Here is a 17,107-nt window from a genome sequence, read left to right as displayed (position 1 = left end):
CTCTTCATAATGAATTTTCTGTTTCTTAGCACAGGGTGAGTTATGACGAAAAGGTGGTTCACAGTCCAGTTTTCTTTCCAGTAGCAATTCTCTGGTGCTTTTGATAAGTCTTAAGTAAGAGACCAACTGTGCTTGAAATTTGTGCTGTACTTATTACGTTGGGTAATGTTTGCGTCTTCTATGAGAGTCTCAAGTGTTCATAAAGTGACAGGCTATACCTGAAAGTCTGACATATAGAGCATTCAAAGAAGAAAGTTTTAGGCTGGGCATGGTGGTTTACACCTGTAATCTCAGCACATTGGAAGGCCGAGGCTAGTGGATCAGTTGAGATCAGGAGTTTAAGACCAGCCTGGCCAACATGGAAAACCCTGTCTCTACTAAAAATACAAAAATTAGGCAGGCCTAGTGTTACATGCCTGTAATTCCAGCTACTAGGGAGACTGACACACAATTGCTTGAACCAGGGAGGTAGAGGTTGCAGTGAGTGGAGATTGCACCACTGCACTCCAGTCTGGGTGATGGAGTGAGACTCCATCTCAAGAAAACCCCAAAAACAAAAACAAAGAAGAAAGTTTTACACTTTATTTGTTCTTGTAGATTATACAGTAGGTCAGTCATTTAGATCATATCAACAAACAGACATTAAATACAAAGAATAATAAGCCCCTCTATATAACTGGGATCACTAGGATTCACTATGGATCAAGGAAGAATGTTGGTTACATGAGGGAAAGTACATAATAGATCATTCTGAATCTTATTAAAAAATGTCTTGGTGTTTTTTTGGAAACAAGTTCTTACTCTGTCACCCAGGCTGGAGTGCAGTAGCACGATCTCAGCTCACCACAACCTCTGCCTCCTGGGTTCAAGCAATTCTCATGCCTCAGCCTCCCAAGTAGCTGAGATTACAGACATGCACCACCACTCCTGGCTAATTTTTATATTTTTAGTAGAGATGGGTTTCACTGTGTTGGCCAGGCTGGTCTCAAACTCCTGACCTCAGGTAATCTGCCCACCTAAGCCTCCCATAGTGCTAGATTACAAGTGTAGCCACCACACCTTGCCTGCATCTTATTAAAATATTTTGAAAAACTTAACAATTGAGATATTTCTGACAGTATATATAAAAAGCTTCTCTATGCAGACCTTCTAGTGTATGCCAAGATAATCTCAGAAACATCCAAAGTTCCAGCATCAGGAATATCATAATTGTATCCTTGTTTTAATGACAGTTTATCTTTGCTTTAAAATTAAAATATAAACAATTCATAAATATAGTGAGAGATTTGAAGAAAGCAAAGAAGAGTTATAGACTTGAAATTTTTCTTATAGACCGGAATAAACTGACTGCTTCGTTAGAAGCAAGATGCAGCTGTTTTGTCAGTTGGTATTGTTGCTGTTTATCACCATGAACTTATTTAATATATAGTAAGGTAAGGCTTAGATTACGATTAAGGAAGGTAGAGAGGAAAATTGTTGTTTGGGAGTATAGTTGTATCTGACATCAGAGATAGGAGGAGAAAGCTGCTGCCTTTATCCGTGATCTCATTCTACAGGCAGTTTTAACATATTGGGAGGAAGGAAGAGAAAAGAGGATGTGAGTACATCAAAAAATAGAAGGGATTTTTTTTTATATGTCTTAACACTTAGGAGTTAGTTTTAAAGTTTATTTTGTGGATTAAAATATAGGAATAGTAGTGAGTACTTCATGTGTGAGATGTTTCTGTAGATAGCCATGTTAGGCTGAATGCTAATGGGTATACCATGTTCCTTTAAAGCTATCCTCTTTTGAGCACAGAGATGCCTCAGCAATAATTATCCTGTCTTTGTTAGGATCTGCCAGCCTTGCCCTCTCCCCACCTCCAGACATTTACAGATACCATTGCTTTTTCTTTTCTTCCCTCAATCTCTATCTTCATGCTAGTCTATATTAGCCTTTTCTGTCTTCTATCTGTAGGTATCCCTACAACATCACCCTTAGAACATTCCTTTTAAGAGTATTGGAAACTACGAGATGAAATTTAGATCAAGAAATTCACTTTGCAGAACAAACCTACAAGACATAAGGAAGCTGTGACTCCTGTGAATTCAGTAATTCTTTCATAGGGTAGGTGGTAATCAGTTGTGGGATTTTGCCACAAAATCCCAGTTGTGGAATTTTGCCCTCACTATGCTTCCAAAATAATGAAAGTAAAAATTGGGCTTAGTAGTTTCATAGTTTAAAATTAATCAATGAATATTCTTTCAAATATACTTTTAGTGACTTAAGAAATTGACTTTATATATATGATTTACTACTTAAAGAGTCTCTTTACTACCTGGTTTTAAAATTACAATTTAAATCCATCGGAACAAATTTTAAGGTGTGTCAAGGCTGCTAAATTTCACTTAGCCTTTACTAAAATGGGGGCTTATTTACTTAGTATACTCAAAACAGCTTTATTCCTAAGTCAGACCCTTGAAAAAAGCACCCTTTGAGTTGCTGAGTTTACTTCAACCTTTTGATGTTCATATGAGATATTTCAGTATAGACTAACTCTTGACCAGGCTGAACTGTCAATATACAAGATGGCACCTGTGGCATAATTTATTTCCTGGATTGTATTTTAGTGCAACTTGGAGGAAAGTCTTAGAATCTGAAATAGAAAGAGAAACAAAGGGAAAAGCAATTTTTTTTTTTAATCATAGAGAAATTTAGCAGCTCTTTAGAGGTAGAGGTGGGGCAGGGCAAAATTCTTTTAATGCCAGATAACCGTACGCATGTCAAAATTTAAGAACAAAATAGCAGGTTCTTGGAGTACCAGTGCAGTTTTAGCTTCATAATTCATTATATAGTTCTGTCTTTAATTGCTGTTTTTTAACTTTTTATTTTGGAATAATAATAGATTCACAGGAACTTGCAACAAAATAGTGCAGAGGTAATTAGAGGCTCATAGGAAGATACAAAAATAGTCCAGAAAAGTTCCATTTACTCTTCATTCAGTTTTCCTTAGCAGTTACATCTTATATAACTATAATACATTATTAAAACCAGGAAATTGACATTTTTATAATACATGTCTGTATAATTTGTGATTTTTGTCATAATATGTAGATTTGTCTAACAACCACCTTAGTCAAGATATGGAACTACTGCATCACCACAAAGATCTCTCCCTCTGCTACCTGTTTGCAGTCACACCCATCCCATTGCTGCTCCCCTACTTCTCACCACCCTTAACCCTGGCAGTCACAAATCTGTTCTTCATCTTGTTGAACTGTGAGAATCCACTCATACACAGATTTTTTTCAATAAATTTTGGAAACATTTTTGAAGCTTTACAACAGTTTGTAAAAAACTTAGCACATAGCTTAGAAATATCAAAAACTTAAGAAAAAGGGATGGCACGAATGTATAAAATATTTGTAGATACTTGTCTATTTTATTTTTTACTACCATAAAATACATACAAGTGTATTAAGAAAAGTTAATATCCACCAGGCGCGGTGGCTCATGCCTGTAATCCCAGCACTTTCAGAGGCCGAGGTGGGCGGATCATAAGGTCAAGAGATCAAGACCATCCTGGCCAACATGGTGAAAACTCAACTCTACTAAAAATACAAAAAAATTAGCTGGGCATGGTGGCGTGTGTTTGTAGTCCCAGCTACTCGGGAGGCTGAGGCAGGAGAATTGCTTGAACCTGGGAGGAGGAGGTTGTAGTGAGCCGAGATCACGCCACTGCACTCCAGCCTGGCGCCTGGTAATGGAGTGAGACTCTGTCTCAAAAAAAAAAAAAAATTTCTCTCAGCCATGTGTGGTTGAGAGAAATATTAACAAACATAAAGATGCAGTATTAAATCATAACTGCATAAAATTAACTGTAGTACATACCATTCCACTGTAGTAATTTTGTAACCACCTCGTGCTATTACAGTTAGCTCAAGTGTTGAGAGTATCCCCTGAAAACACCCTGTGATGACACTAATCATCTCCACATGAGCAGTTCCTCTCTCCAGTGAATTGGGTTATCACAGTAAAATGTGATCTGTCACAGCTTTCAAGTAATTTTCACTGTGTTTAGTGTGATATCCTAAACCTTGAATAACACCATGGGACCCATAAGAAGTACAACTAGTGATGTTGGAAGGGCTCCTAAGAAGCAGAGAAAAATCATGACATTACAAGAACAAGTTGAATTGCTTGATATGTTCCATAGATTGACATCTGCAGCTGCAGTTGTCTGCCATTTCAAGATAAATGAATTCAGTGTAAGGACCATTGTTAAAAAAAAAACCAAAAAGGAAATTTGTGAAGTCATCACTTTTCATACAATAGCAGGTATGGAAACCCTGTGCCTTTTGTGAAATATTCTGTCTTTCATCTTGTATTGAAAATACAGCTTTTTAAATGGGTGCAGGATTGCTATAAGAAATTATACCCGTAGACTCTAATGTGATTCAAGAAAAAGCAAAGTCATTATATGACAACTTAAAAGGAAGGTGAAGCATCTAAAGATGGAGAATTTAATGCCAGCAAAGGATGATTTGATAATTTTAGAAAGAAGTTTTGCTTAAAATATGTCAAGATAATAGGAGAAGCAGCTTCTGCTTACCAAGCAGCAGCAGACAAGCTCCCAGACACCATTGAAAAAATCATGGAGGAGAATGGATATTTGTTTGAACAAGTTTTTAATACAGATGAAAGTGCCCTACTCTGGAAAAAAAAAATGCCACAAAGAACATATATTAGCAAGGAAGAGTAGCAAGCACCACAATTTAAGGCAGATGGGAATAGGCTAGCTCTACTGTTGTGTGCAATTACAGTTAGGTTTATGATCAGGACTGCCCTTACCAATAAAGTTGCTAAACCCTGAGTTTTTAAGGGAAACGATAAATACCAGCTGCCAGTCTTCAGATGTACAATAAGAAAGCCTGGAAAATTAGAACCCTTTTTCTGGATTGGTTCCATTGATGCTTTGTCTCTGAAGCCAGGAAGAACCTTGCTAGTAAGGGATTGCCTTTTAAAATTCTTTTGATTTTAAGCAATACCCCAGGCCACCCAGAGCCCTGTGAGTTCAACACCAAAGGCTCATTACACACAATACTTTTCTATGAAAAGGATTGTCAGTGATATGGAAGAGAACCCTTATAGAACATCATCAAAGTCTAAAAGGATTGCAGTATTGAAGATGCCATCATTGTTAAAGAAAAAGCCATGAAACCCATCAAGCCCAAAACAATAAATTTCAGCTGGGGAAAACTGTCCAAATGTTGCTTATGAATTCACAGGTTTTATGATAGAGCCAATCAAGGAAATCATGAAACAGATTGTGGATATGGCAAAAAAGGTAGAGAGCTAAGACTTTCAAGATAGGGATCTTGGAGAAATTCAAGATCTAATAAACACCACACCAAAGGAATTAACAAAAGATGACTTGATAGAGATCAATGCTTCCAAGCCAGTGCCAGATGATAAAGAAGAAGATGTAGAAAAAGCAGCACCAGAAAACAAATTGACCTTAGACAGTGCAGCAGAAGAGTTTCAGTGATTCTGGACTGCTTTTGACTTCTTTTACAACATGGACCCTTCTGTGACACAGGCACTGAAACCAAAGCAAACTACAGAAGAAGGATTGGTACCATATGGAAACACCTTTAGAGAAATGGGAAAAGCAAAAAGAGTCAGACCTAAATTACATATGTTTTTGTAAAGTTAAACCAAGTGTACCTGCCTCTCCGGCCTTCCTTTCACCTCTGCCACCACTAAGACAAGAAGACCAAACCCTTCAGCCTATTCACCATGAAGATGCAAGGATGAAGACCTTAATGAATAGTAACTTCTCTTCCTTATGATTTTCTCAATAACATTTTATTTGCTCTAGCTTAATAACATTTTATTTGCTCTAGCTTACTTTATTGTGAGAATACAGTGTATAATACATATCAGATACAAAATATATGTTAACTGTTGATGTTATCAGTAAGGCTGGTCAACAGTAGGCTATTAGTAGTTTTGGGGAAGTCAAAAGTTCTATCGGCATGATTTAAAAGGTTAAATGTGAGTTTTCAACTGCTTGGAGGGTCAGTGCCCCTTATCCCTGAATTGTTTAAGGGTCAACTGTATTTACTATTCTTTCTATAAATGGTCAACTTAATTTCCCCAACTTTGAGACTAAAGATGTATGATGTGTAATAGAGAGAAAATAAGAGTGGAGAGAAATGCTGTGAATCACGTATAAACCCCAAAGAAAACCTATGTAAACATCTTCCCAATTTTTTTTTTCTTTACTTGAGACAGTCTCTCTCTGTTGCCCAGGCTGGAGTGCAGTGGCATGATCTCAGCTCACTGCAACCTCCACCTCCTGGGTTCAAGTGATTCTCCTGCCTCAGCCTCTCGAGTAACTGGGACTATAGGCACGTGCCACCATGCCTGGCTAATTTTTTTATTTAGTAGAGATGGGATTTCACCATGTTGGCCAGGCTGCTTGAACTCTTGACCTCAGGTGATCCATCCTCCTCAGCCTCCCAAAGTGCTAGGATTACAGGCATGAGCCACCATGCCTAGCCTTCCCAATGTTCTTTATGTGCATATGTGGGTCTCTTTTTTGTTTATTTATTTAAGGTAGCCAGTACCTATGCTTTGCTGTGTAATTTAATCTACTGTGTTTTAAAAGTTCTTCCCATCCTGAAAACAGATGTCTTAATAATGGCAATAATAATATTACTAGTTAACACTAATACAGAGATTATTATGCGCCAGTCTAAGGGCTTTATACATATCAACCCATTTTATCTGATTTCATCATTATAATTTATCATGATAAATAAGGAAGCCAGACACAAGTATGGTGGATTGTGGCTTCATTTTTACATTTAAAAAATTTTAATACTTTTCTGACTGTTCAAATAAATGCCAAGAGGTTTTGGAAAATCTATCCAATTCTTATTTCTGCATCATTAATTTAATGGAAAAATGCTTTATCACTTGAAGAAAACTGTTGGAAGGTGACTGAAAGAGAAGGATAGAAGGGAGGGAGGGAGGGAGAGGTGTGTAGTCACATTCTTTGGAAGCAACTGGGTTAAAATTCCATTTGAAGCCCTCCATTCTAAAGAAGCCTATAATTAGAAAACAAGACGAGGTGTTTTTGAACCTTATAAGGTGATAGTTTCTGTATCAGAAAACATTTCCCCATGAAACAATGTTATATCACTAGCCTATCTAATATAACAATAATCAGAACTACCCTTTAACCTTGAATGTCTCCAGAGTTAGAAACACCAGCCTCCCAGAAGTCAAAAATTTGCACATAAAACTCAACTACTTATAGCCTACCCTTGACTGGAAACTTTATTGATACTATAAATAGTCAATTAACACATATTTTGTATGTTATATGTATTATGTAATCTTAAAGTAAGCTAGAGAAGAGAAAACGTTATTAGGAAAAATACATTTACAGTACCGTATTGTATATCATAAGTTTACGTAGTCTGTTTATAAGATGAATTGACTGAAATGGCAGCAGGACCTCAGCCTGTGGTTACATATCAAGCAATTCTACTTGTTCTTGTAATGTCATGACTTTTTTCCTGCTTCTTAGGAGCACTTCTAGCATCACTTGTGGCACTTCTTATGGGTCCCATGGTGTTATTCAAGGTTTAGGATATTGCACTAAATACAATGAAAAATAATGTGAGAACCATGAGAGATCACATTTTACTGTGATAACCCAATTTACTGGAGAGAGGAACTGCTCATGTAGAGATGATAAGTGTCATCACAGGGTGTTTTAAGGGAATACGCTCAACACTTGAGCTCAATATAAAAGCAACACAGGTTGGTTACAAAATTACTATAGTAGAACAGTATATACTACAGTTAATTTTATGCAGTTATCATTTAATATTGCACCTTTATGTTTGTTACATTTCTCCGGACTGCATATGGCAGTATGTAAGGTCTGTTTGCATTAATTTTCATAAATGTTAACTTTTAATAATATATTTGTGTGTATTTTATGGTTGTAAATGATAAAAATAGACTAGTATTTTATACATTCATGCCATCCTAGCTTTTTCTTAATTTTTCAATGTTTCCAAGCTATGTGGTTTGTCTGCAAGTTTTTTTGAAATTGTTACAAATCTTGAAAACAAAATTTCCAAAATATTTTTTTGAAAAAAATTTATGTGTGAGTGGACCCACACAGTTCAAACCCATGTTGTTCAGGGGTCAACTTGAACAACATGAATCTTTCTATTTTGATAAGACTATTGTGAAACTTACATTCATTTCTCATGGGAGTGTAAATGATTCAGTATTTCAGGAGGGCAGTTTGACAGGTAGCAAAGCCTTGGAAAGGTTTGTACTCTTTGACCTTGTGATTTCTTGTAGGACTGTATTTTAAAGGAATAATCAGAAATGTCAGGAAAGGTGCAAGGATATTCATTATTTGTAGTACAGCATTACTTACAATAGGATAATAAATCAGCCTTTTGTGTAAAGGCCTATAATTGAGTTTGAATTCTATGTCAAATGGCTCCTTTGAGTGGTATGATAAGTTTAATTTGATAGACACTTTGATTATAGCATTAATATAAATTTTGTAATTGTAGTAATTGGTTAAAAATAGATTCAGTTATTTAGGTATTTAATGTTAGGAATTTTATCATAAAATATGGCACCTTTAGGTAGTTGTGTTTGTATGCTGTGATTTTAGAAAGAACAGAAATGTTTCTAGCAGTTTGATGCTTTCAATATCATTGTCATAATACCATTGTTGTGTGGATATAATTTTTACTACTAAATGCTTTCATTTTTTTACAGGGAAATAATATAAAATGATCATATAGCTAGGCTAATTGAATATCCAGAAGTTTTTGTTTTTGCTGTAAAATTGCTTTTATCATTTCATTATTTTCTGTCAGAAATTTTAAGTTTGAAAGATATGATCTAATTTTAAGATTTAAAAAGGCAGTTTTTCTCTCCAGAGTGTTTACTGCTTACCTACTATGTGGAAATAATTGTTGTCTCCCCCCGCCACCCGTATTCCCTGTCAGAATTGCTGGAGGCAGACACCTGGAATCTTAGTACTTCTGCAGACTTTGTTTTTAGCTTACATCACGAGTCTAGTTCTTGACGAAGTCCTGTCTGCCTCCAGAATATCTTGAATCTATCATTTTTTTTTCAATGATAATGCCCTAGTTGAGGGAACATTACCTTTTTCTGACAGTGCCCTAGTTGAGGGAACATCAGCTTTTTCTTGAAAGACCATAGTATCATCTTAACTATTTCCTCAATCTTCCCCTGACTCAATTTATTCCTTTTGTTTGTTTGTTTGTTTGGTTTTGGTTTCTATTTTAAGATCTTATTGAAGATATGCATGTACCATGTTTAAGAAGTCAGATATTTCCATAAGAGAACAAAATGTAGCAGAACTGTAACTCAGTTATTCTCATCTTTCCAACCTCCATCCTGGAGCCTCATTCCCACCCAGATCTCTTAGCTGTTTCTCCTTAGAGGAATTTATGTCTGTTTCTCAAATAATATGCCTAAATTCTTATTTTTCCTTGACATTTCTATTTCAAATATGATATGTTGACTCTTTACTATAGAAGATGATTTCATTCTCTTATATTCTCCTCCCCATTTACACAATTCACTTCTCCTTTTGCACATACGGTTATGTCACAGTTTTTACTAAGTTAACTATATTCTTTACAGTTGAACTGTGATTATTTACTTGTTTGTTTTTTTTCTTTTTTGAGCTAAAATGTGCTTTAGTTTTCTTTGTATCTATCAGTAATTTTCTGCCAGAAATGAATGTACTGATTGTCTCTCTTTTTTTTTTTTTTTTTTTTTTTTTTCCCCCACTTTTCAGAGAGAGATGTCTGTTGGAATTTCTGTCCTGTTGCTCCTTTCTTGACTCTTGTTCTTAAAGTCTGCTCATAGGTTTGCTTCAGGATCTCCCATTGCTGTTAATCAGAGGATTCCCAATATTTTTCTTTCTGTATTGCCTCCTCAGTTTCCTGGGCCTCATCTCTTCCGTTTTCTTTGTTTGCTAGTTTGTTTTGATAGAACACGTACTCTACTAATTCTCTGAGAGTAGGTATATAGAAGGCAAATTGTCTGAGATGTTCATGTTTGAAAATGTCTATAGTCTACTTTCAGACTTAATTGATATTCATGTTGAATATAGGATTCTAGAAAATTGAATTCTTCAAATTTGAAGACATCATTTCAGTTGTCTTTTAACTTCCAGTGCTGCTGTTAAGATATCTGATAGCTTCTGATCCCTGTTTTTCTGTATATGATCTGTTTTTTTTTTTTTGTTTTTGAATCTCTGATCAGTTTTCTCTGTTCCCTCTTAAAATTCCTGTTATTCAGATGTTGACCCTTAGGGTATTCAAATTAGCATAAAAACATTTTATTCCTATCATTAACTTTTTGTTTAAAAGTTTTAGTCACGGCGGGGCGCGGTGGCTCAAGCCTGTAATCCCAGCACTTTGGGAGGCCGAGGCGGGTGGATCATGAGGTCAAGAGATCGAGACCATCCTGGTCAACATGGTGAAACCCCATCTCTGCTAAAAATACAAAAATTCAGCTGGGCATGGTGGCGTGTGCCTGTAATCCCAGCTACTCAGGAGGCTGAGGCAGGAGAATTGCCTGAACCCAGGAGGCGGAGGTTGCGGTGAGCTGAGATTGCGCCATTGCACTCCAGCCTGGGTAACAAGAGTGAAACTCCATCTCAAAAAAAAAAAAAAAAAAAAAGTTTTAGTCACTTTGATTCACAACTCTTCTATTGACTTTCAGATTTGTCTATTTTTTATTTCTAAAAGCTCTGTTTTTTTCTCTGAATATTTCTTTTTATATATCCTCCTGTTTTTTGCTCAATGGGTACAATGTCTTTTCTCATGTATTGAAAAATAATTATATGGTTTTGTCGTCTTCTTTTCTCAGTTTTCTTCATTCCCTGCCCTAACTCAGCTTCTTCTGTTCTCTGCCCTAACTCTGTTTCCTCAGAGTTCTGTTTCTTATTTCTTGTGGTTTCTGTCTCTCCGTGGCTATTTTTGTATTATAGAAGTTTGTTAACCTATTTTGGACCTTGGACCCATGTGGCAGACTGAAGCCTATGGAACTCTAGCCCTTCTTTAAAATAAAAGGAATTCAGTTCTGTTAAAATATACTTATCAAAATATTTTTAAAAGCTGTTATACAGCAATACATGTGCTTCTTTGTTAATGCATTAAAATCTAGAGGTCAGCCTTAAATATTCCCATATCTGGGTGTGATGACCCACGCCTGGAATCCCAGCATTTTAAGAGGCTGAGGCAGGAGGATTGCTTCAGCGTAGGAGTTCAAGACCAGTTTGGCCAACATTGTGAGACCCTGTCTCTGCAAAAAATAAAAACAAAAATAGCCAAGTGTGGTGGTGCACACCTGTAGTCCCAACTACTTGGAAGGCTGAGGTGGAATAATTGCTTAAGCCAGGGAGGTCATAGCTGCAGCAAACTGTGATCCCACCAGTATACTCCTGCCTGGGTGACAGAGGAAGACCCGGTCCCTAAAAATATAAAGTATCTGCCATAAGTTTGAAATAGTGATGGGTATAAATGGTATCCGAATCAACTGTAATGTGATATGAAAATGTCAGTGATTTTGATTGATAACTACATCACATGTGTTGCCAATACCACTGTCATCTGTAGCCTACCTTTATAACTAAAAGGGCTATCTTATTTCAGTTAGAGGTTAGTGTATAACGAAAGTAAATTTTTTTATATCAAAGTTCGTGGGCCCTTTGTATTTTATTGACAGGCCCTTTAGGGGATCATGATTCCTTTTATTAAAGGTTTCTTCAAATGTCTGGGGCCACTGACTGTTGGCCCAGAGTGAGATACTGGAAAGCTGATTGGGAGGTCTGGGTGACTGAATAGAGCTTGACAACTAGTAGTCTTCACTCTGTGTTGTGGGATGCTCATCTATATCTATGGATCTTTTCCTCTTGGGATTCAAATCTTTTCAGAGAAGAATCCACCAGAATTCTGCCTACGGAATGTAAAAGTGCCTATGTTTTCATAGTCACTGTGCTCTCTCATGTCCTGCTGATCAAATTTGCTTTTGTGATTTAACTGAATGGATATAATATTGCATATGTTCCCATTAAATAAAGTGATTCTAGAAAAGAACATAAACTGTCTTTAATGTTTTGAAACCCTTAATTGGGCAAGAAAACTGGGTTATTTCTTATATTTAATTTTCACCTTAATTTTCCAGGAGCTTTCAAGTTGTGGATGGAATAAAAAAGAAAAATATAGTTCTGCACCAAATGCAGTTGCCTTCACAAGAAGATTCAATCATGTGAGTTTATAAATTTTAATACTATGTCTGAAATTCAGTTCTTCACTATATAATTTTTCCTTAAGAAATAATTTAACTTTTCACATTAGTCATGGAATATTTTCAGCCAGTATCTCTCAAGTATTATCTCTGTGCATGATCTCTGTTTTTTTTCTCTGTCATTCCTATTGAAAATTTGTTGGAAGTTGACATTCTTTCCTGCTTGTCTCTTAACCTTTCATATTTTTTGTCTTTGTGCTCCATTCCGAGTGATTTCCTCAGATCTACATTTCAGTTCACTGATTTTCTTCAAATGTGTTTTATCTGTTTCAAATCTGTATGCTTTTACACCAGTCATGCTCTTTTCTTATCTTTTAATTTACTTCATTTTTAAAATTTATTAATTTTCAGCAGTTTCTATAGTATTATTGGAACTTCTTGGGGTACTACTGCTTTATTTCTGTTCATTCTTAAAGTGGGTTTTTCAAAGATATGTAATGAATTTTGTATCTTTGGCTTGAAAGCTCATATCTATTTAAGCTTTATCCATGAGAATTTTGCTGCTGCCTCAATTGAGGGAGTCCATATTCTAAGAGGCAGTTTGCTTTTGTCAATATCCAGGGTTGTTGCAGATCTAAGACTATTTTTTATGTTTATTGTTGTGCTTCAAGCATCTTTGTACTTCTCTGTAGTAAAAATTTAAATATCAAATCCAGTTAAAGGCAGCCTGTAGTTAACAAATTTTTATTTTTAAATTAATTTTTTTTTTTTTTTTTTTGGAAACAGAGCTTCTCTCTGTCACCCAGGCTGGAGTACAGTGGTGCAGTCATAGCTCACTGCATCCTCAAACTCTTGGGCTCAACCAGTCCTCCTGCCTTAGACTCTCAGGTAGCTAGGACTACAGGCATGCACCACTATGCCAGACTAATTTAAAAAAAAATATTTTGTGGAGATGAGATCTCACTATGTTGCCCAGGCTAGTCTCAAACTCCTGACCTCAAGTGATCCTCCTGCCTCAGCCTCTCAAAGCACTGTGATTATAAGCATAAGCCACCATGCCCAGTCTAAATTCTTATGAAAGAGTTTTTCTTTTTTTCTCCTTGACCACCCAGAGCCTACATTACTACGGACACACTTGCTTGTTGTCTCCCTTTTTCAAAGGAATTGAAAAATAAGTGAATTGTTTCAGTCTACCTTTTCACTGAAATTGTAGACCTTTGAGTAGCATTAGATAGAAATGGAGGAGTGAAGAGGTGTGAGGCCTTGTATTATGTCTTTGAAGTAGCATTAAATCCCAAGCCCCTATGTCACTGAGACAGGAAATCCTCCAAGGGCAGATAGAGTACCCACTCTTTAATCACTGCTTTGCTTTTAATTCCTTGTTTTTTGTCTCTAGAGGAAATCCTTTATTTTTCTTCCAATTCAGAAATACATTTTTTTAAAGTTTGTTAGATGTAACCGAGCAATTCTAGGGGCTTAAAGCAAAAAATATTTTTTCGTGTGAGTCCAGCAATTTTATGAAACCATGTCTTGGTGTTGGTTATTCTGGGTCAGCATTCTTAAATGTGGTTGACTTTAACGGACTGTCATTTGGGAAGCACATACACTTAGCCTTCCAGTATGGGCGTCTCAGGGTGCCTGGATATATTACATAGTAGCTTAGGATTCTCCAAGAGAATGTTCCAGCAATCAAGGCAGGGGCTGCATGGTCTTTTATGACCTTATCCTGGAAGTCATTGTCACTTTTGCTAATGCTTTCATCATCAAAGCAGTCACAAGCCTGCCCCAATTCAGTAAGAAGTGATACACGTCCCAACTTTCGATGAGAGAGTGACAAAGAATGTGTGCTTAAAATCACCATCACATTTGTCTAAGCCAGGTGTTGTAGTGAGTCCCTATAGTTCCTGCTCCGAGAGGCTGAGACAGGAGGATCACTTGAGCCCAGGAGTTCAAGACCAGCTTGGGCAACATAATAAGATTTCATCTTTAAAAAAAAAAAAAAAAAAATCACGTTGGCCAGGTAGAGTGGCTCACGCCGTAGTCACAGCACTTTGGGAAGCCAAGGAGGCTGGTGGGTCACCTGAGCTCAGAAGTTCGAGACCAGCCTGGGCAACATGGCAAAACCGTGTCTTGACTAAAAAAAAATACAAAAATTAGCTGGGCATGGTGGCTCATGCCTGTGATCTCAGCTACTTAGGAGACTGAGGCAGGAGAATCACTTGAGCCTGGGAGGCAGAGGTTGCAGTTAGCCGAGATTACCCCACTGCACTCCAGCCTGGACAACAGAACGTTAGACTCTGTCTCTAAAACAAAACGAATCACCATAGTAATTGTCTTAAAATTTGCCCAACATTAAATTTAATTAAGTTGGCGAACTTGCACTTCAGATTTGAATTCATAATTGGTATTTGGTAAGGTTATTATTAAGATTTCCATAGCATAACTTGATTGTTTTTTTTTTAGGAGTAAACCTTATTAGAATTGGGGAGGATTATTACTATTAGTAGCCCAAGTATAGTAACAAGTACTAAGGTGACTTTGTAAAATATGTACACTTTATAGTTCCATATATATTTGTAAAATATGTGTAAAATACGTAATGACATTTGTTTACAGATGAAAATTCCAAGTAAAATCTGAAATATTTCTCATTAAAAATGTAAAGAAATATGAGGCAGTGGCATTATTTTTGCAGTGATTTCAAACTATATTCTGTAGTTGGATTTATATAAGTTTGAACCAACTTGACAGTGCATTGACTTTGTTTTCATAGTACATGAATTAAAATGTGCTAAAATGTGCATGGGCATATCATATAATAAGCAAATTATTCAGAATAGAGCATTTTAATATTGTATATCTAACCTGCCTTCTAATAAATTAGTTTTAATGATTTTTTAAAAGAAATCAAGAAGATGGTTTTATTTGAAAGAATTTCAAAATTTTTGAAATGCAGTTTTAATCTTAAAATGTTAGATATATTTTTGTTTCTTTGATATTTCGTTTTGTTTACAGCAAGAAAACCCTACTTGGGAATCTTCACTTATGATCCTACTCAATGTAAATAAACAGCCATGTAGAATTACACAGCCACAGAAAAACTTGCTATAAGTAGCATCTTTTACAATGTTTAGTTTTAGAGCTTACCTAATTCTGTCAAAATGTTTTAAAATACAGCAAAACAATAACTTTTACAAATTAAAAATCATAGTGATGTTTATTTAATATTTTTCTTTACAGGTAAGTTTTTGGGTTGTTAGAGAAATTCTTCATGCTCAAACATTAAAAATTAGAGCTGAAGTTTTGAGCCACTATATTAAAACTGCTAAGGTAAGAAAAACTTGTGTTTTTATTTTTGTGTTCAACCATTCATAAATGTTTGCAAGTGAATAAATATTTATAATGTTTTCTTTAGTGTTCATTGATACTGGAAAAATAAGGCCCATTGATTAGTATAAGTCAGTTTTTAAAGCTGGATGCCCACGTTCCCTGTCTTTTCCTTTAGTCTTCCTGTTTTCCTACCCTTTCTTTTATATCCTTCACCCCACTCTCTGAGTAGTGAATTAATGTGATCTGTTTCACTGAATAAGTAAACAAAGTTTAGATTGTGGTAAAGTATGATATTTATAAAATTTTGGACTATTCTGCAGGTGATGAAGAAAGCCATGAAGGACTAAGTAGGAGCATACTACTTCACTTCTGAAGTGAAACATGTGAAGAATAAGACTTTATTTTTAAGAGACTAGTATATGTGATGTTACCACATTATTAACCGAGCAATTATTGTGTGGCATAGATAATAAATAGAGCAAGAGAAATGGAGCATGGATTTCAATAGTAATTGGAAATTAGAGAGAGAGGTGAGACAGGCTATTCACAAGAGGATACCAAGATTTTGTTAAAACTTGTGACAACTCTGAATTTAGCTGTAGGAGCAGAAAGGGAATGAGCCTTTCCCTCTCTATCATGAAGGCTTAGGGCCGGCAGCCCTATAACAAAAGACAGGTTAATGAGAGAAAAGCATAGCAGATTTATTACATGTGCATAGAAGTCATACAAAGTACAAACTCAAAGCAGGGCCAAATGGTTGATGCTTAAATATCCTCTTCACTGGGGAGAGGGGAGTTTTGGGGAAAGGGATGCATAGGAGCGACTTACAGGGAAAATGAATGAGGCCAGAGAACAAAGGCCTGAGACCAAGTTTCTCTGAGCTCTGGGGGAGATGGCATCACAGGTTATGGGTGAGTGAACGGAGGAAACCATGTTAAGCAAAGACAGATACCTCAAGGAAATATCTCAGATAATCTCAGAACTACCCTCAGAAAGAATAGTTGGGGTAGCCTGTGGTTGAGTTAATTCTTCCTGGATCTGGACAAGGGAGAGGGTACTCAAGAGAAAGCCTAGCTATTCATTTCACCAATGTAGATTTTCTCTACAGACGCGAATCTCCTCCACAAAAGGCAGCTTTTCAGGGCTATTTCTGTCTGTAGGCCCTCTGAATAGCCATCTCAAAATATGTCAAAGAAGTATATTTTAGGATAATATATTTTTGGTTTCTTTTAATGTTAAGTTCACTAAGAAGTATGGTAATTGTAGCCACGTTCATTCATTACTCTTGTCATAAATACAAAACTTAGCTTACCTGTGAATGAAAGAAGGTAGAATAAAATGAGAGTACCATGTTTACAATTATTGTAAGTCATAACTCTTCCATATTTTCCTTAAGAACGTGGGAGCAATTGTATTCTAACATTCTGTGGCACTAGGTGGCAGAGCTAGCCTTCTACAAAT

At 36.2% G+C, this 17,107-nt stretch overlaps 1 protein-coding gene across 6 annotated transcripts in view; it reads left to right on the top strand.

Annotated features, from left to right (window-relative positions):
* The window catches only part of RALGPS2 (Ral GEF with PH domain and SH3 binding motif 2), a 189,175-nt gene that overhangs the window by 62,436 nt on the left and 109,632 nt on the right, over nt 1-17,107 (top strand). For all 6 annotated transcript variants that reach the window (XM_032291287.1, XM_032291292.1, XM_032291289.1 and 3 more), the window contains exons 5-6: nt 12,254-12,337; nt 15,557-15,646. In XM_032291287.1, coding sequence (XP_032147178.1) covers nt 12,254-12,337; nt 15,557-15,646 — 174 coding nt within the window. The remainder of the gene's footprint in view (nt 1-12,253; nt 12,338-15,556; nt 15,647-17,107) is intronic.

This window comes from Sapajus apella, unplaced genomic scaffold (genome assembly GCF_009761245.1).
Source record: "Sapajus apella isolate SASKATOON/1434 unplaced genomic scaffold, GSC_monkey_1.0 scaffold25, whole genome shotgun sequence".
Taxonomy (NCBI): Eukaryota; Metazoa; Chordata; class Mammalia; order Primates; family Cebidae; genus Sapajus; species Sapajus apella.
Note: the sequence above shows the minus strand (reverse complement) of the source record. Positions and strands in the feature narration are given on the sequence as shown.